The following is a 21,516-nucleotide window of genomic DNA, read 5'->3' as shown; positions in this document are numbered from 1 at the left end:
TCATGCTCCAAACCATTACAGGAGAGACTGTGTTGTCTGCTGCCCTATAAGGAGAGAGCCGAAGCACTAGTTGGCAGCTGTCACTTGTAACTGAGGCTGAAACCACACAGTGTTCTTCATCTGAGAGGACGGGATTCAGAGGTCGCCAGATTCGCTCTGCACTTTCCAGCTCTCTGGCAACCCCAAGTAATCATCTAATAGAAATGTGGGAAGCAACTGACATTTCAGTTTTTCCTTAGTTATCCCCCATCTCCCACCCTGCTCTCGCTCTCTCTGTCATTAACTGTTTAGATGGATGATTTCCGCTCTGCTATGCTGACAGAAACACACTGCTCCTGTCCTGCGTTTAAGGCCAAATCATCCATCTTCACATGCTCACTCTAAAAATGATGCTGAGGAGCTGAAGCTAATTTTCCACCTCATGAGCTGGAAAAATGCACAATATCGACCTGTGAAGTCCATTTCAAAAGGTCAGCGTCTGACTCACTGTATGAACAAGCCTCATTGACTTTGACGGCGCACTATAGGAGCAGAGAGTCGATCATTTAAACAGTCGTAAACCTGTCATCTGTCCGTATGACTCGACTGTGCCAAGCTGAGCAGACCCGCCAGAAATAGAAACAATATGTGCTCGTGGACGAGAGGCAGTAAATGACCTTGGTCATAAAAAATAACTCAAGTTTTTCAACTCGATTCACTTAATGAGCCTAAAAGCAAAAACCATGAGCAGCCCCGCTGAGGGTCACAGCAGTGACGACTGATTAGCAAGTGACTAATGTTTGCAACATTTCCTGATATCCAATTATTCTGAACGTCATAGTTCCCCTCAGTCATCCTCCGTGGAAAACAGGCCGAATATACAGTATGTCACATATTCTGAAGAAAAAAGGGCTCATAAATTATAAAATCTGCAAGCAATTACAGGAAACATACAGTAAACTACATTCTGGTGACGTGGCAAACTAAATAAATCATGCAAGGTAGCTTTGCCTCAAATACACAAAGGATATGATTTTGAGTATAAACAAATACAGTACATGTCCATTTGGGTTTCTTTTTATGTGTGTGTCTGTGTCCTTTCAATCCTCATACCTCACAACAAACAAGGTTGTTGCTCAATTCCAAAACTTCCCATATGACGAAAAACAAAAATTGGCTGTATGAGCTTTTCCTGATCTGCCAAACTCTAAACACACTATGGGCCATTCCATTCGACAGCAGCTGTTGTCAGGTTGCTATTGGCAACTGGCAACTAATTCTTCACCTAATGGCAACCACTTACATACCACTAACATATAAAAACTAGGGACAGCAAACTGCAAAACCTACATCCCAAAATCAGATATTTAAATATAGCTGTCAAATTCTGAACCAGACAGCACTGCACGTGCACTGGTGCCTTTACTTGCATGTGCACAGGCATCTGTTTTAGAGACAATAGAGAAGCAAATTAAGTTGTTTTACTGTGGGGTGAAAAGTTCGACTAACTCATCAACATCACAGAGGAATGTGCAAATTGATTCAGCTGAAAAATAACCGGATAAACATGAACAAAAAAAGAAACTTGTGAAGTCTTGAGAGGCAAAGTAACCTGTCATCTTTGGAGTGGATGGAAAATCATACTGCAAAGCAAGTTTAACACACGTAAAGTACAAAGAACTGCGTTTGAGCTTTCAAACATTCTATTATGTGATATTTTCATTATTAAGCTTTGACCAAAAATGACAGCCAGCCTGGCAACCACATTATGGTTTGGTCAGATGACTAATGCAGTCTGGTAAGGAGAGACAAGTTTCCATACCTGCTGATGTTAAGTGTGAGCTGCTGAGTGCAGGTTTTGATCCTGTTCTGAGCCTCCATGTGTGTCATGAGCTCTGTGCTGTCACCATTGATAGCCAAGATGGTGTCGCCTGGACACAGGTCACCTTGGGCTGCCTTGCTGCCTGGTGTTACCTGGAGGAAGCATTCACACACACATACACACACATAAACACACACAGCAATACAAGCACACACACGAAAAAAAAAGAAAAAGGAAAGGACTATTATAAGTGGTGTCAAACTGTCAGATAAAAGAAAGAAGGAAAAGAAAAAGTATTAGCCCAGGAGTGTCAACACAGAGGCCAAATTCAACAATAAGCAGTCCTCTTTTGATTTATGTAATATTGCTTTGGGCAGCACTCTGGGTTTACATTTTCAAAAGCCAGTAACAACGACACGGGGAAGTGAGAGGCCACTCAGAGTTTTGGAGGTGGTGAAATACTCGGAAAAACTGGAACATTTTTATGTGCCTGGCCTTTTGAAATGCAGGAGTGAGAGTTTGCATCTGAATCATAACAATGGTTTCTGTGGAAGGTATGATTTATTTCAGACATCTGCTCAATATGCTCTTGTAGCTTTTCTTGATTTGTCACTTGGATGGTATTGATCTTGTAAAACATCTGTCCACATCGCTTCAATTTTAAAGGTTATCGTTGAGCTGCTGGACAGTGAGCAGGTTCCTCTCTGTGATCCTTCATTCTAGAAACACACCGACCTGTGGACATTTAAGCTCCACAGGGAGGTGGAGGCGATGAAGAGGGCAGAAGGAATGGGGGAGGTGGGTGTCCCCCTGGGTATGTTTCACCTTCACAGACGCACTAAGTAACATATGATAACAATTTTCCATTATTACACACACACATATGCACACACAAATGTCCCTGCTATTTCCAGGCCGCCTCTGACTGGTCGTATGGTTTTGGCCGACATAAATAAGAAGAAACTACCAATCAAATCCTCCATCATCACACCAAGACATGCACAGTAAAACAGTCGCTGTCATATGGCAGCAAGCTGCACAGGAAAAATATTCTTTACTCGCAATGAAAACAAAAGTCTAATGAAATGCGAACAATTGTCATTGTGTCTCCGGTCGTCTCTGTGCGTTCCATGTGCTGTCAAACTATGACATGTATGAGTTTAGTTTGACTGTATTTTTCCACCCATTAAATGTGAGGAGCTTTTCAACAGCTGGATGCAATTGCTACAGTCACAATGTTTTTGAGGGAATCTTAGGCAATAATCTGTGACATTTTTTTATATTGCCTAAGTAAGAGTTGGGTTTGCTACTCACAATCACAATAGGGACTTAATATTCATTAACTGTTCTAAACACATTGCCATGAGTATGTTTACATATCTATCAGCAGCCACAGCTGTTGGCAGATGGCAAATGGCTGAAAGTCAGAAAGAAGAAAGAAAAGAAAACCATCTAGCAGGGCTGCGCCAGTTGTTTTTATTATTGATTTATGTCCTGATTATTTTCTTAATAAATTGTTTCATCTATAAAATGGTGAAAAACGACAAACCAGAGCCTAGAAAATGTCTTCAGATTGCTTGTTTTGTTGAAACAAAGGTCCAACAGTCGAAGAAATTCAAATTTTAGTGTCCTTACACATCAAAAGCTGACACTCTCGGTACCCCTCCTGCGTCAGTTTTAAATGCAGAGGTACGGCGTGTCAATTCACACTTGTTACATGCATTATTGTCTTTTAAAATAAACTTCTGCTTTCACAGGAATTGTACAGTTTCTGGTCATTATCTGCAAACAGTCTCTTTTTCGAAATAAATTTATAATGTATGTTTTATGTATGGGTTTTATTCATTCATCACCATCACATACAACATAAGAACATACACAGATTTTCACAACAACAACAACAATAATAATCATAAATATAAACATTCTAGGTAACACAAAAAATGCTAATTAATATATGATGGTAATGACTGAAAAGGTATAGGCTGAAGCATAATGCTTATATTTGCCTACCCTACATACATCCTAAATTAAGCTACCCATCAAACATCATTTATAAGAAAAAAAGAAAAAAAAAACTATTCCAATTTATAACTCTCAAAAAAAAAAGCCAGCAGTGACTTTGTTTTTTCAAAACATGTGATTTCATCATAATAACCAGCCTTATTGATAAGACAAATAGCTCGTTTTTGTAACACAATTATTGAGCTGATAGCTGTTTTGAAAGTTGATCCCCACAGTTCTACACAGTACGACATATATGCAAGTATAAGTGAACAATAAATAATATAGAAGCATTTATAATTTAGTATATCCTTAGATTTATACAGGATTGCTATTGATTTTGATATTTTACTTTTTATATAATCAATATGTTGTCTCCATGTTAATTTATCATCTATCACTATCCCGAGGAACTCAGTCTCAAAAACTCTTTCAATTTTATCATTACAAATCTTTAACTCAATGTCCCCATCTCTTTTTGTTCTATTTCCAAAAACTATAAATTTAGTTTTCTTCATATTAAGAGACAATTTATTTACATCAAACCAACATTTTAAAATCTCAAGTTCCCTCTCTACAGCAAACAAAAGTTCCTTTAAATGTTTTCCAGAGCAAAATGTCCTTAGATTTAGGCAGTAAAAGCACATGGTTAGGTGTTATGTTACGTTATTCTACACATACTAGCACACTAGGTAACAATATACATTAAAATAAGGTGACTGACTTTTGATTTCACACCAGACATGAACATAGATCTCCCTGGTGAAAGTCCAAAGCTTGTTTGACCTATTCACATCCCTTCTAATCCACCCTGTGCAGACTTTCTTGCTCTAAAAGCAGTTACTTGGAGCGTCAAAAAAATGCATGGTGCATTTCATATCGCTGCTAAAGCGAGCCTTGGTGTATCTGTATCTGATGCCTGGGGCCACTGACCAAATGTCTGTATATGATGAGTTCAGAGTGAGACTGGGTTTGAGAAATGCATCTCGTTTGAGAGGTTGAAATTCTCAAATATTTGACTTTTATGCCCTAAAAAATTCAATCATTATAGCTGCAGATTAGTTTTCTCTTAATCATCAGACTATTACTGTCGACTTATTGTTTCATCTATTGGCAAATAGACACCAAATATATCACCAAATAAATTTAAAAAAGCAAATTATCAGATTTTTCTAACAAATCTGAACCAGGTAGGCGCTCAGATTCCAGCTCTTTTAACATGCCTGAGGGCTAAAAGGCTAAAACGACTACCTGTATCCATAAATACACAAGGAACAGAAGCTTTAGGATGATTTCCCTGTTAATGAACCCTTTGCATGTCAAGTGTCAGTGATTAATCTTTTTAAAGTGGATACCTCTCTTAGAGCGCCCACTGCCTGACCCCCAAAAAATCTTGCAAAGCATATTACCTTGACAGCTGCACATTAAGATGTATTGTTTTTGGAACGGTGGAACCTTGTGTTGAAATAACGCTTGAAATAACAATTACTGTCACAACTAACAGATATTAGTAATCTAATCCGAGACAAATTAAGATAAGACCGTGCAGAGTAATGGCCTGAACCCAGAAAAAAGACAGAGGATTTGCTTGTGTGAGAGAAGCAGCCTCGCTAACTAGGAAGCGCATTTTAAGAGCAAAGGCACACAAGTTCACGCTCCATGAAGTGCTAATAGCTGAGTCGTGTGGTTCAGATGTGGAATTCCTAATTTACAGCCTCTGACCGCCCAAAAGTCCCTGACTCAGATCCGGTAAACTGTGAGGTCAGGGGGCATGCTTAGAAATGTGTGTAAATGTTTGTGTGTGTGTGAGTCATAGGAAAGTAAAATCACCTAAAATCACTTTATTTGTGTACTGCTTTGGTGGAAATCTGACATAAACTACGCAGCTGAGCAGGCATAATCTACGGGAAATTAAAGATTGAGTCTTTCAAAGAGGCAAAGGCATGGGGGCTGGGAAGTGAGTTTTATGTGAGTGCATTTGTTGACAGTCACTAACTGGAGGTTATAGTTTACCCGCACCATTCAGCACAACCACCCTGGCAAGAATGCATTTGAAATGTTTGTGTGTGTGTGTGTCTTGGGTTTGTGCCTGGGTTGTGTCATAGTGGACCAAAGTTCATGCACCCCCCAAACACACACACAGGAGTGAGTTATATCACCTCAGGGTCAGGCCATGAAGAGCATGAATCACACACAAATACACAAAAACACACATACACTTGCGCACATACACACACACACACACACACACACACACACACACACACACACACACAGTGGTATGCCGAGTGCCACAATGACATGACTGAGGTTGTTACTAGGGGACAAACATTCCCATCTGCAAGGAAATGTAAGGAGGGTACAGAGCTATGTGGTTCAAACATAATCATGATCTGCTATTTTTACACAGCAGATGCGGTGTGATGTTATGATGTAAATCTTCAGAGCTTTAGAGATGAATGTAAATTTCTAATTAGCTTTATACTCTATGGCCTGGGCAAATGGCTTTCAAGACCATACCAACTTTTTTTCTTTTTTTTAATCTTTAAAGGCGCTGTATGTAAGAATGTGGCCAAAACGGTTACTGCACTCAAATTCAAAATACTGCCACGAGTCTAAATAAAGAATAAAACTCAAAAATGAGGTGTGACTGTCGTCTTAAAACAAACAGCGTGTGGGTGACTGCAGATAATAAAGAGTTATCTTGGCTGAGGCAGAGGATGGAACCAAAGCTGTTGTGAATGATGAAAAGTGGTTTGGGAGGGGAGAGGAAAGACAATAAATTCTACTAAATGATTCAACTTTGCTAGAAATAGCAACTTAAGATCATATGGTATGAATTCAATCCAATTTTCACCCAATAAACCTGCTTTCAGCTGCAGCAGATATTTGTGGCAACAAAAGGGGGATGTTTTTGTTACTCTGGAAAAAAATCAAATTATCTACATTAATCTTGCTGTGAACAGAAAAATGAATCACTTAATGTACTCAGTTTTGATAAGGTCACGTAAGATGTGACCACAATGGATTCAATGGTGACGGTGCAGACAGCATCCTAACTGGTTGTTGGGTAATCTAAGCAGTCTCAGTGTTTCCATGAGGGGCTGCTCAACAAACAGTGACCTAGTTAATTGCTAACAGATCGAGTGGTTAGCAAATGACAGCCTCATGTCACACAGAGTCATCATGTGGCACGCTGAGGCCTGATGAATGTGTGCTGGATTGTGGTTTCACTGTGGCCACTCGTGTTTTTCTGTGTGTTTGAGCGTGAAACGGAAGACGTAAAGAGGAGAATGAATGTTTGTGTAAGCGTGTGTATGTATTGTATGTGACTAAGCTGCATCGAGTGTGACGTCAGCCTCAGGGAAAAGTGTTCTGTCCTGTCATCAGTGTCTATGTTGGAGATATAAGCCGTTCGTTCCTCAAAAATCTACCTTTGTGAGGTTTCTTTTCTGTAACAGTTGTATGTTACCCACATATTTAATCCAGGATGGCTATCTAATATTCTCAGCTTCTGTTCAGCATAGACATTTCAGCAAGGGCACTTTTAATTAGCACAGTAACTTTAATATTAGATAAGTAGAAACTCTTGTGGTCATAGAATAAGTCAGCATTAATTTAATGCAAGGGAATTCACATTCACCCATTCACACAGTGGTGGCCAAGGCTACTGTACAAGGTGCCACTTTCTTCTCAGATTTAACGCTCACACCGATGGATTTTGGGGTTCAGTATCTTGCTCAAGGATACTTTGACATGCTGGCTGGAGGAGCCAGAGATCTAACCTTCTGATTAGTGGACAAACCGCTCTACCTTCTGAGCCACAGCTGCCAACAATGTAGATCCGTACACACACATACAGCATCCTCCATAGGTATATTGCATATCTGTGGTGTCAGAGAGCAAGTTTGCAAGTCATGAGACATCTAGATATCGAGGTTAAAACTTTACTAAATTTAATTGATAGGTCAACGTTTTTTAGCTTTAAGATTCGCTACTTTTTTTTGGAGAACTTTTTAATGACTACATCTGACTTAAATTACACCTGCCTATTATTGTAAGGCAGCAATACTTGTGAAGCTCCTGAGTCCAAGACAAATTTCCCTACGGGGACAACAAAGTATGTTGTATCATATCATATCATATCGTATCGTATCGTAAATTGAATTATTGCCAATTTAATACAACTAAAACAACACTTCTGAGAAAGGGTCCATCGATACACCACTCTGGATCTATATATCAATTAAATGATCAAAATCCCATATGATGCAAAGAGAAAGCATTGATACATATCTATGTATTTTGAAATTCCTATGGCACGTCTATGTCACTGTTTCCTTCCAAACACAATTCTTTCCTAAACATTCAAACAGTGCTAATGGCCTAGCACCAGGCAGCAAATACTAAGCAGCAAAGACAAAAACAAAGAGAATATTTAATGGTATCTGAATTGAATCTAATCAAAAACATTTCATGGCAGACTTTGTGACATCAGCAAATATTGTATCATTGTCCAAAGAATCAATATAATATCGTACGTGATGAAAGTTATGATTTATATCCCTAGTTCTGAGTAACCTGGACATCTAGATGTCTTTTGACAGTAAAACCTCCAAATCAAGACTTACTGCTTGGTTGTTTATTAGTTTAATGGAAGAAGAACCTGTCACCGTCACATGTTTTTTCTCATGTATCCCACAGAGAAGCTCTCTGCTCAGCGAGATCACTGCGTCACATGTCTCAGCAGCGGAGAGAATAATTCCTGGCAACGTGTCAAAAGCCTTTGTTTGCTTGTTTTGACCAGCGATAACCATAACCATGGATATGACCTTGGTGACGCTCTGGAAAGCCATTACATAGCCTGGGGGTGTAAGGTTCTGACTGGTATGTGATAATCACACTGAAACAAAGAGACTGAACCTGCCAAGACCAATAAGCAACAATGCAGCTGCTGATTAAAGATGTGGGGTTTAAAGAGAGCACAAGGAAATGGGAGAGTCACTTGACATTAGTTACAGCCTTTGATGCATTTGTGTACGTCTAGAATGAGCGTGATATTACTCATCAAATTTGATTTGTAATCAGATTAGTAATAAGTCTCACTTTTTCTTGCACGTGGATTCGTCTTTCCCTGAGGAGCTTCCTTTCTTCCTCACAATGTCATGCTTCAGTGTGTTGGGCATGATCATAAGAGCATCCATGATATAAATACTCAGCAGTCCTTGCTGCAAATACATTGAAATAAACATGTGTTTGTGGGAATGTCGACTAAGATGAAATGAAAGCTTAAAACTAAAAAGCACAAGACTTAACACTCATTTCATACAGCAAGAGAAGGTCTACAGACAAACTGCAGGAAGCTTAATTAAATGCAGCACATATAAAAAGAGCATAAACTTGTTTTCCACATGGTCTCCTTGTGTTGAAGCAAGTTCATCTGCTATAACTATAACAGCTATGCTCCTTAGTGATGTTTCTTCCAACCTTTTGGTTAAAAAGTCATCCACAGGGCACTGCTCACACATATCTATATTAACATCCATCATGGAGACTCAGTTTTATACATAAGATAACCAGATGAGCAGGAAAAGCTCAGCAATAACTCAAGGACTTGCATTGTTCTCCAGCCCATACTGTTTCCAGTGTGGGTTGTCAGCTTCACTGACAACAGGAAATTCTTCGAGAGTACCATCTGTTATCTTTCGCTCAGTCTGTCGTGGAGATGCAGCTCGCAGCATCTATAATTCTAGCCTGGAGAAAAGAGCGGCCTGAAGCTGACTATTATAACCAGCAGCGTCAGAGAAACAACCCATGTGGCTTCAGGTCACATGTCCCACCTCTGGTATGTGGCGGATGAACGTACGCTGGGAGATTAAAGGGTACAAAGGACGTGGAGTTCGTTGGATGTATAACTGCTGATGTAATCTGAGTTATACTTGTTCTTGTGATTCCAGTGCCCTTGTAAAATCAGCTTAGCAAACATGAAACTGTTTGACTTGATATGACTTAAGGTTTTTCCTCTTAACTACAAATTCCAGAACTTCCATAACCAGGAGAAAATTTGAATAAGTGGGAACTTACAGGTGTGATAGATGTCAAGGAATATACTGATTCTGCATGACTCTGGCTTACTCTATCCCATCTATTTACCTCAAGTTTGTCTTTAGACAGTGCATTGGAAAAGTTTTTGATTTCTGTAATTGTTCTTATTAGCTGTGAAGAGATCCCTTCATCACTGACATTGGAATCACATACAGGAGGGATCTCTTTGAGGCCTCTTTATGGCATGATTACAGTGGAATAACCACTAATCCCTTATATCTAGATATGGGCGTGTCAGTATCATTTTAAGACAGATTCCACTTTATGCCTCTCTGATATTGTATCAGTCTAAGGTTCAACTTAGATCCTATTCAGATGGAAACAAAAGAAGACACACAGAAAGCAGTAAGATAATGTAAGTTGATAATTAACTGTAGCTACATCACTTTTAAGCTACAGCGACTGATTAATCATTAAAGTCATTTTTCAAGTAAAACTGCCAAACATTCCCTGGTTTCAGTTTCTAAAGTGTGGTGATCTGTTTCTTTGCTTTGTCTTGTGTGATAATAAACTGAACGTATTTGATCAAAGACTGTTAGACATCTAACTGGGCTTTGGGAAAAAGACACAACGATTAAGTTGAACAATATTGTCAACTGTGGCTCAGCAAGAAGAGCAGGTCATTCACTAATCGGAAGATCAGTACTTCGATCCCTGGCTCCGCCAATCCACATGTCGAAGTATCCTTGAGCAAGATACTGAACCCCTAATTGTTCCTTATGGCTATTACATTGGTGTGTTAAAACTGAGAGGCAGATGGCACCTTGTACAGTAGTGTTGGCCACCAGTGTGTGAATGTGTGTGAATGGGTGAATGTGACTTGTAGTGTTGAAAGTGCTTTGAGTGGTCGGATGACTAGAGAGGCGCTATACTGTACAAGTGCAGGTCCATTTACAATTACCATTTAGTGACAAGATTTTGGTTAAACCATATGAAGCTGATGTATATGTATTATGGATTTGCCACCAATACTTTAGTGTACTTTAGTATTTTTTAAAAATCAGACTACTTCTAAGACATTGAAGTGAATGATATTGATTATCATTTGGACCATAAGTTGGACAAAACAAGCACTTTAAAGATGTAACCTCTGGGTTTGGGAACTTGGGATGGACATTTTTCACTTTTCTTAATATTTAATAAACTAAATGATCAATCAAAAAAAAATATGATCAACATACAAAAAATTAACAAATTGCAAGTTCAAAAATGTGGCCTGTGCAAAACAAACCCTCTACCCGCACTGACAGTACTTGTCTGAAAGCTGCACAGGCAACATCCCATCACACATGGACAGACAAAACAGACCACACAGCAGCATGCACAGTATAAAGGTGTCAGGCGGGAAGCTGGACAGGGATTCTGCACACTGCTCGAGGCCATTATTTACCCAACACTAAGTTGTGAATTCCAGTCCACATGATGACTGTTTGCCAGTTGGCGAGAGTGACAAGTGTCCTGCGTCACCTTCTGCCTCAACGTTGGTTTGACACAGATTTACAAAAGGGCTTATAGCACAGCTGCCATATTCAACGTCTCTTCTCTAAATGCTTCTGCAGTTAAATCAGTGATTTTACTATGTTTCTGTCTCTCTGCCACTGGCTCTTTCTCATGCACACAAAGCTATTTAACAAGCTATCACTACACACACACACACACACACACACACACACACACACACACACACACACACTCACTATCAGGGCAAATGTTTCCAGAGTCAAGTAGACACGTCATTAACTGGCTGGAGTCTTAATGGGCTGGCAGTGGACTAATAGGCTTATCCTGGGACATTATCACCTTAAGGGAAAAAGCAGCTGCTGCCATCACAACTTGTTGTCTGGTATTTACAACTTTCACTGTCTCCAAGTGCAGGTGTTTCATGGCGTTCACTTTTATATATGCAGAAGGACGTGGAGGAAGAGGGGAGGAGATCTTTCAGTCATGCAAAGCAGAAATATAATGGGAAGGATTGCGTAAAATACAGCAAAACTCTCAACCAAATATGAGGTCTAAACTGTATCTTCTCTAAATTATTTTGAGGTTTGCATGATACCAAAATGCCCCCCAAAGAGGCATTTTGGATAAAGTACAACATAAACTACCTTTCTCTGAATGGCTCTCACAAACAAACTCTGTCTCTCCCTCTGTGTATTTCTTTCTGGGTCACCATTCAACACATCGTAATTGCCGTCTTGGGCATGCACTGTACAGCAAGAATGCAGCAAGCATGTGATGAATTGCAAGTTTAGGAGATACTCCAGTATATCAGCAGCAATAAATCACGCTGTGCTCCAAACTCAGGATGCAACCAGCTCCCATGAGGTGAGGCGAGAGGATTCCTTTCCCACCATGTCTATTTTTCAATCACTTTTCCCCTGAATCTAACACTGATTTATTCACTCGTGTAAAACCAACGTGCTCGACACCAGGATTAAACAATCATTGCGTTCTGCCAATAAAACACATTCTGTGCTGTCAGCTGATGTTTCAGAGCATGTGACGTCAATTGGACACTGAACTGCTCTGTACTGGCTGGTAGAAAGCAAAGTCTTCAGGAGATAGTGTAATGCTGGGTCTGGCTGCCAAAACACAGTGTGTATTTATGCCTCTGACATTACATATTTTGATAAATATGCTTGCATCTCACCAGCTGCTTCCTTCTCTAATTTTCCAGCCAAGATTTAGGAATTAGCTGAAACTCCCCTATCTACTCCTGCAAGCAGTTATTCCGTGTCAGCGTTGGGTTTTATTGCCACCTCTGCTACGCAACTGTCTGTAAAGTGCAACCTGTAATTATTTTTTACTGATGCCATCATCACTGAGTTACGCAATGTTCACAATGCAATGTTCCCCGTGCATGCCACAGTTTTCACATTGGCAGTCATGCAAGTACGCAGAGACTGAGATGGCAGAATTCAGAAACTGTCAAATCACTGTTGTTAAAACCGCAACTTGAATACTGTGCGAATGCTTAAAGAAGTTAGTAAGGTATGCATCCCAAAACCTCAGATGCCCTGGAGCTGCACCAGGCAAGATTTTGACTTTGAATTCAGCACAGAACACAAGAGAGCTGCCTGTGGTGTGGATTTTTCCTTTTTCCAAATGAATTTGAGTCTTGGCCATGATCTCGAATTGGAAACTCTACTCCATGCACATGAAGACAATTTCAAGCATGAAGATGAAGCATGAAGTGAGTGCTCTGTCCACAGAAATTTCTCTGAAGTTGCAAAATTAAGTTATGTTTCACTGTGACGTGGTGAAGCACGTGCCAAGCAATAAGCCACTCTTTCATGCACATACAACTGTCAAGACTTTTGACTTTGCACACACGTAAAGTCAAAGTTCGCCTCATCATTGCATCACAACTCTTTTTAGGGATCCAGTGGTGCGTTTGAAAACAGAGAGCACTTCAGGTGACCTTCAGGGGTTCGTCTGCTTCTCTCAAAGTCGTTAATCGCCCACCGTAAATCTAAAAATTACACCTCTGGTTGAAGTGCTAGGGCCCTGTAGTTAAAGGGTCGGTTTGGGGCTGGTGACACAGCTGAGCACAACACCTGGAATCCCTCAGCAGCACCAATGAGCTCTGATGAAAAACAAATGTCAGCAACCCCCTCCTCGTTCCCCCCTTTCTTTCTCCTGCAAGCCCTGCAGCAGGACCGGGCTGTGTTTACCCTGGCCGGGATGAACTATTGACTACTGCCAGATCCACTGCCAGCACACTGACTCTTGACCCATATTCTGAGGGTCAGGAAAGTTCATGAATACTAGCTCTACTTTTATCCACGATGATCAACAGTAAGATTAACAATGAACAATAATCATGATTATAATACATCTGTTTAAAAAGATCTAGCCTGTCTGACTGCAACCATGGGCGGACTGAGACAAGGGGCCCCTGAGCACAGACATGTCAAAGGCCCCACCACCTCTCCTGCAGCAGGACTGGAAACACACACAAACACACAGACTTAATTGTGATTTTGCCTGTTTTTTGTTGTATCTTTTTGGTTGTATTGACCCCTTTGTAGTTATTTTGTGTCTCTCTGGGGTACTTTTGTGTTTTGTTTTGTTTTTTAAGTAATTTTGTGTCATTTTTGGTCATTGTATGTCTCTTTGTGGTCATTATGTGTCTCTTTTGGTTGTTTTGTCCCCTTTTGTAATTATTTGTGTCTCCTTTAAGGTATTTTTTGTATCTCCTGGTAATTTTGTTTCTCTTTTTGGTTGTTTTTCCCCTGTTGTAAGTATTTGTGTCTCTTTAAAGATCATTTTGTATCTTTTCTGGTAATTTTGTGTCTCTTTTTAGTTGTTTTGCTTTTTTTGTCATTATTTGTGTCTCTTTTAAGGTCATTTTTTTTAATATTTTTTGGTCATTTTGTGTCTCTTTTTGGTTGTTTTGCCCGTTTTTGTAATTATTTGTGTCTCTTTTAAGATCATTTTTGTTTTCTTCTGGTAATTTTGTGTCTTTTTATGGTTGTTTTGCCCCTTTTTGTAATTATTTGTGTCATTTTGTGTCTTTTCTGATCATTTTGATTCTCTTTTTAGATGTTTTGTCCGTTTATGTAATTATTTGTGTTATTTTTGTGTATTTTCTGGTCATTTTGTTTCTCTTTTTAGTTGTTTTGCCCCTTTTTGTAATTATTTGTGTCTCTTTTGCAGTCATTATTGTGTCTTTTTTGGTCATTTTGTGTCCGTTTTTGGTTGTTTTGCCTTTCATATCATTATTTGTTTCTCCTACATCATTTTTATGTATTTCCTGGTCATTTTGTGTCTCTTTTTGGTCATTCTGCCCTTTTTTGTAATTATTTGTGTCTCCTTTAAGGTCATTTTTTTGTCTTCTCTGGTCATTTTGTGTCTCATACCATTTGTTTTGCCACTTTTGTAGTTATCTTGCATCTTTTTGCAAGTACTTTGCATCTCTTTGTAGTCTTTTTGTGTGTCCTCCTGCTCTACAGATGTTAATTTGAGTGACATTTTGCAGGTGACGGCCCGGGGGGCTTGGCACATAATCCATCCATCACTACACCTGAAGTCACTTTAGCATTATTTATACATTAAAATATATTTCATACATTATATATTGATACAGTTTTATTCAAATCAGTAAACATTTAAAAATAAAACTATTCTGCGTATTATTGTGACGCTGATAGTGAGAGCTTATGATCTATGGACATTGACTCACTAAGCTGTACTGGCACCTTCAGCTGCCAGAGATTAGACGGCACCGTCTGTCAGCTCTAAGTGTAAAGCTCCTCTTCATGCACTTAATAGGCTACAGCTCTTAGAGGTAATAGACCTTGACGACCTCTTTAGATTAATTGATTGGACAAGTGTTCCTCAGACTGCCCCTGTATCCACTAAACTACTGCCATGCCTGTGACTCAGTACTCAGGATGGACATGACGCTGTCTGATATAGTAACGGTCCTGCCAAGCTCCACTTTGCGCACGGCTCAATGAATGGATTCACACAGAAGCGACAGACAGCAAAGTTTCCACCTACCCTGGAGATGGTTAACGGTGTGCTGAAGTCCCGTCCTCCCACCAGCCGAAAGCCCCACGGAGAGGGTCCCTTTAGTGTCACGGTCTGGGTCATGTTTGTCAGTATGGACTGCAAGAGGGCGACAGAGAGGGGAGATATCCGCTCTTCCTCGATATGCGGGTGACTGTATAAAGGCAAGTAGCAGGAGTCCTCTGCCCAGCTGCTAGGCAACGCTGTCCCGTCTGAGAAAACTTTCCTCCTCTCTTGATTCAAGTTTAAATAACGAAGCCGCCTGTGACGTGGGATGACGGGTTGTCCTGCCCGCCTTCCCTCAGCCGGTCTGTGCAGAGTGGGAGGGGACGGAGCTGTGCTGGGGGAACCAGCCCGCAGGGTGCTGCTGTGACATGTCAGCTCTGAGTCCCTGAAGTCAGCATGTTGCTCAATGCTGCAGGTATAAATCAGAGAAGGTATGTTCAGGTGTGTATTCCACCATCAGGTGAGTAGATGGGTGGTGTATGTTTTTCTATATGACTTGTCTCATTTTCTTCCAGTTCCTCCTGCTCTTGCTGCAAAATCAGTGAACATACAGGTAAGGTTTATTCATCGACTTCCTTTGCTTATAAGTTAATCACTTAACTACTTTTATATAAATCTAAACTGAATTTGAAGAATATATCAAACTTAAAACTCTTAAAAATATATATAAAACTGTAAAACTGTACGCTGAATTCTCTGAAGAAGAATGTTAATTATTTTTCCTATTGTAATTCTATATTATTGAAGTTTTTTATTCCAATTCAACTGTTTTTTAATTTATTCATTTAAATTTGTATTCTTGTTTCTCTGTACCTTTATAAGGTTGAAAGAAAAGAAAAATACTATACATGTAAATCAGCTGTATTCACATGGAGGCAGCAGTAGCTCAGTCCATAGGGACCTGGGTTGGGAACCATCTTAAGTCCCCATCTGGACTTGGCAGGTGGAGAGGTGCCAGCCAGCCTCCTGCGTACTGCCAAAGTGCTCTTGAGCAAAGCACCGAACCCCCAACTCCTCGAGGGGCCCATCTAGGCAGCCCCCTCGCTCTGACATCTCTCCATTTAATGCATGTATAGGTCCTGTTTGCATATGTTTGTGTATTTTGGGCCTGTGTGTATATGACAACAGAGTATCTTCGTCTTCTTCACATACATTTAATTGAAAACTATTATGTCTAAACAAAATTAAACAAAAAAAAAATCTCTGTATTTAAATTGTCAGTTTAAAAGGTCAATCTGACAGCTTTGAAGCCTGAAGAATACAGTCATACTGCTTAGTATTTTAATTCCCCCATGAATAAATCATATATCTATAGCTCTTATACCTTTATCATTGCTCTCTGTGATTGCTGTAAGTTTTTTATGTTTGACATGTCAGTTAATTTAGAGGTTATAGGGTAAAAAATGTGCTTTGGGTTTCTGTCAGGGGCTAGTTGCTCTACCTTCAAAACTCTTAGAAAAGAAACAGGATTAAACTAAGAGTAGTGACGCCCCCATAATTTTTCAGGATGGCACAACAAAACCAGAAGCTGTAACTGAATTTCAAGAAGGCTGTTATGCTGCTGTAGTATATACGCTGGTTGAAACTATGTCAATATGAGAGTAAAGGAATCACATTTTTTTCAATATTTACTTTATAGGTATTCTCACTAATTACCTGATGTGCATAGACTAAAAAATCGAGTTAACATTTTGAGTTCCACGACAATTCTCTCTTGATGTGTTATGTTTCTATACAGGGCGGAATGGTGGTTAGCGTTGTCGCCTCACAGCAAGACGGTTCCGGTTTCAAATGTGCCAGCCAGATGGGACTGTTCTGTACGGAGTTTGCATGTTCTCCCCATGCCAGCATGGGTTTCTCTGTGTTCTCTGGCTTCCCCCCACAGTCCAAAGATTGACGACTGTAAATTGCCCATTGGTGTGAATGTTAATGCAAATGGTTGTCTTTCTCTGTGTCTCAGCCCTGTGATAGTCCGACGAACTGTCCAGTGTGCACAACGTCAGCTGGAATATGGGATAACCTCCCCTCTCATGACCCTAAACAGGATGAGCAGGTAGATAATTGTAAGGATCAAAACATTTGCCATGAACAGCCTACTGAACTTTATTAACACCACACAGAGGCCTCCAATTATTGTCAATTATTTTCAGAATGGAGGGCCGGTGGTGTTGGGCAGCAATTGCCCCATTGTTTCCCATGGTATTAGCATGCTAACATTTGTTAAGTAGCACTTATCACACTGTGCCACTCAGGCCTTTTGGAATGTCATTAATCTTGCAGGTGCTTGTTCATAAACCAAAGTCTGTCCATTCATTTTCAGCCACTTATCCAGGGTCAGGTCGCAGGGGCAGCAGGCTGAGCAAGGTACTCCAGGTGTCGCTCTCCCAAGCCACACTTTCCAGCTCCTCCTGGAGATCCTGAGACATTCCCAGGCCTGATGGGATACATAATCCCTCCAGGATATTGTGGGTCTACCCCACAGCCTCCTAGCAGTTGGATGTGCCTCGAAAACCTCTAATGGGAGGTGCTCAGGATAAGTTGCCCAAACCACCTCAACTGGCCCTGTTGATGTGAAGGAGCAGCAGCTCTATTCTAGCTCCCCACAGATAAAAACAAAAACCATGAACCATCAACAAAAGTATGAAAAGTATTAAAATTTCAACTTCATGACAGTGCCAGATGAAATGTCGGGATCGTCAGAGTTGTTACAGTTCATCCTATGGAAGACATGACATGTAGAGGTAAAATTAAGTTCAGGGTATTAAAACTATCTGTACTAAATTTCTTGGCATTCCTCTTAACAGTTGTCAAGACATTTCTTTAAAAAAACTAACATACTGACAGACAGAGTTTGCCATCCACAGAGCCACACTGCTTGCGTGACTAAAGATAAACAAAACCAGAAATATTCTGGCCTTTGGGGCTTGTATGCTAATATGGACATTCACTTTAAACCAAGGCCAGTAAAAAAAAAAGCTCACTGATCAGGGGCTTAAGCAAAAATCCGTAACACCTGAGTATCATCTTCAACAAAGAAGATGTTGTGCTGTAATTTGGATGCCTCACTGGCAGAAAAGATCTCTCCCATTTGTCAGTGGATATCCTAGTATCCTCTCCGCCCCACTTCTTGAATCTTTCATTTCCCCAGCCAATTACAGAGTGAGTCACTGAGCCGAGTGTGATTTTTCTACTGCAGAGGGAATGATCTCATCGATCTCATTCCTGGGAATCTGCTTTTCAGACAACTGCAGGCATGTGGAGCTCTGTCTGAAGGCCTGAGTCAATTTGAGTCAGACTCTAACCTATACCAGTTACCGCGTAACACCAGTGGCACTGATGTCAAACCTCAGGTGTCATCGGCAGTGCATCATGAGTGACACTGCTTTTGAAGTCTTGTATAAACTTTGCTCAATGAGCTGCTGTGACGCAGCAGAGAACGCAAAGAAAATAACAAATGATGTAATGATGCAAACTGTGTGATCACTTTACAGGATGAAAACAAACACGTTAGAGAATGTGAGTCAGATGATGTCTCTCCAAAGTCACTGTGGTGTAGTCAGATTGATTCGTTGTACACAAACCTAGAACTCTCCTTTCAGGACTTTGGATCCAGGCAAATTAACTGACAAATAATCAATCAACAATAAAAGTTGAGGAAGAACATTGAATAGCTAAAAAACACACACATGACACATAAACAAAGCCAGTGATCATGTTTCAGAAGGTGTCACCAGACAGTATTTACAGACTGCTCCTTTAGTTGTTAGCCAGGGTACATCAAAGGATGAATAACCACAGAACAAGAAAGGGTAAGGGGGCTGTGGTCTGCACTGGAGATTTATTGAGCAGATGAACAGGCTGACGTTTTGGATATGCGTCTTCTTCAAAGCATGTTCCCAATAAATCTGAGTCTAACTACAGAGAGCTCCCAATCCTCTGTTCTTTTTCCCCGGATGGTCATCATTCAACAAACCCCAGGCAGCTTCTGAGAGGCCCTTTTAAATCCCTACAAATCTATCGACTCTCTGATTTTGCCTCTGTGTTACGTAGCCAAGAAGAACCTGAGGGGAAGCAGGTAAGACAAGCGGTGTTGTAATCATGAGCTGTCTGACTCTGTCTGGACTGTCTCTGCTGTGTGGGAGAGTGATGTCATCTAAATGGTTGCACAATCGTTGATTCCTCAGATCTGTCATCGAGAATGAAGAGAGTCTAATAATTATTAATGTAGTCATACAATATCAAGTAATCAGATGGGACCAAGTCATTGTTTTGCAGGTCACAACTAAAGCCCTGTGTCCACCAAGCAGTACGGTACAGTTCAGTTCGTAGTGCATTTTGTCCGTTTCCACTGTGAAAAGTTGTGGATGTTACCAATGGAACCGTTCTGTACTGTCCCCATTTTTGGTCACCCTTCTGTCAGAGTACCTAGCACACAGATCTGGTATTAAGAGGTGGAGCTGTGAACACTGCAGTCTGTTGACTGGTCAATAATGGACAGTCAGACTGCTCAGGGCTGAGCTGTGGCTTGTTTTTGAAGATTGTGTAACCACTGTTCATACTATAGAGAGTTTCACATATAGTAAACTATAACTTTAAAATGAAAGGATGTTTCTCAGCTTCTTGCAGCAGTTGTAGTCTGAAAAAATTCGCTGGGCCAACTGCCAGCGACTTTTAAGGTGGAACATTTACCTGTTATGTTGCTCAGTGTATGAGATGCCGACATGAATCCATCAACACCTCAAATTTTAATGTAGCAACTTCAACAATTCCATTAGACTTATTGTCTCTCTTGTATGACAAGCGTTCAAGCATTTAATGTCGACTGGATTATGTGAACTGCATATATCCCAATCCTCACTTGAAGAAATAAAAGCATCACAGAGAGTCGTGCTTTTGGGTTGCGGCAACACTAAATCCCTGAGCTCTCCTGAGAAGAACTAAATGTGCAAACCCACTATTTTTGAATATCCCATGGAGAGAGACTCTCACTGTTTTATTTTGTTCTGAAAATGTCAGCTTGCAACCCTGTTCATGAAAGAGTACTGGTTGCAGTATAAACACTGGGGTCTAGGTACCATGTCTGAAGGGTTACTATTGGTTCCGAAGGTACCATACTGAATGTGTTTGGGCTTAAGTCTCAAGTTGTTGCGTTTAAGTCAAGTCCATAGCAAAATCCAGCAAGTCCCGAGTCAAGTCCCAAGCCCTAAACTTTGAGGTTCAAGTCCTAAATCATGAATGCTGTTTAAAATTTGCACTTATCTGTCAGAACATGCTTGTACAGTACGAGCAAGAGGGTTCCTGGTTCAATCCCAGGAGGGAGCCCTTCTGTGCGGAGTTTGCATGTTCTCCCCGCGTCAGCATGGGTTTTCACTGGGTACTCCAGCTTCCTCCCACAGTCCAAAGACATGCAGGTTGATCGGTGACTCTAAATTGTCCGTAGATGTGAATGTGAATGGTTGTCTGTCTCTATGTGTCAGCCCTGTGATAGTCTGGCGTCCTGTCCAGGGTGAACCCTGCTTCTCGCCCAGTGTCAGCTGGGATAGACTCCAGCCCCCCCACGACCCTCAAGAGAATAAGTGGTTACAAAAATGGATGGATGAATGCTTGTTCGAGGTCTTTGCATCTCAGTCTGTAATTTCTACCTTGTACATTTTGCATTTGGTAATTTCTTTTTTGTTGACCACCACACAGTTTTTCTATCTATCTTTGGTATCATTTTTTTCAGCTGGCTCTCAGAAATGTAATGTTTGTGGCTGGTTCACTCCTGCTGTCAGACTGGTTCAATCAAAGTGGATCTGAGGAATTAAGTGTCGACTTGCTGAGAATGAGTAGTGTTAATGTTAGATGATTCTGGAAATGAAGGGAAATAATTTTATTTGTGGCACACAAAAAACATGCTTTCTAATCTCTGGGTCTGGGGGAAGGTTTTGTCAAATTGAGTCTGAAGTCAATAAATTTGAGATTCGAGTCTGATCCAAGGCCAATTCATGTGATTGGAGTCAGCACCTCTGCCACTAAAGCTGGACACATGACTCAACATACATTCTATGTTGCTAAAGGTCTGACATATGTGTAAATAATTGACA

The 21,516-nt window shown here is 40.5% G+C and overlaps 1 protein-coding gene and 1 long non-coding RNA gene across 2 annotated transcripts in view; one reads left to right on the top strand and one right to left on the bottom strand.

The window, feature by feature from the left end:
- The window catches only part of pdlim4 (PDZ and LIM domain 4), a 59,831-nt gene extending 44,177 nt beyond the window's left edge, over positions 1-15,654 (bottom strand). The window contains exons 1-2 of the mRNA XM_049591356.1: positions 15,416-15,654; positions 1,802-1,953 (exon numbers count right to left, since the gene is read on the bottom strand). Coding sequence (XP_049447313.1) covers positions 1,802-1,953; positions 15,416-15,508 — 245 coding nt within the window. The 5' untranslated portion in view covers positions 15,509-15,654. The remainder of the gene's footprint in view (positions 1-1,801; positions 1,954-15,415) is intronic.
- An 84-nt stretch (positions 15,655-15,738) lies between these two features.
- On the top strand, positions 15,739-19,853 carry LOC125897890 (uncharacterized). The gene is made up of 5 exons (XR_007450531.1): positions 15,739-15,861; positions 15,946-15,983; positions 17,169-17,247; positions 17,391-17,483; positions 17,751-19,853. It is a non-coding gene; the product is annotated as an uncharacterized LOC125897890 (long non-coding RNA).
- Positions 19,854-21,516: the final 1,663 nt, after the last annotated feature.

The sequence above is a fragment of the Epinephelus fuscoguttatus genome, linkage group LG12, assembly GCF_011397635.1.
Source record: "Epinephelus fuscoguttatus linkage group LG12, E.fuscoguttatus.final_Chr_v1".
NCBI classification, from domain to species: domain Eukaryota; kingdom Metazoa; phylum Chordata; class Actinopteri; order Perciformes; family Serranidae; genus Epinephelus; species Epinephelus fuscoguttatus.
Note: the sequence above shows the minus strand (reverse complement) of the source record. Positions and strands in the feature narration are given on the sequence as shown.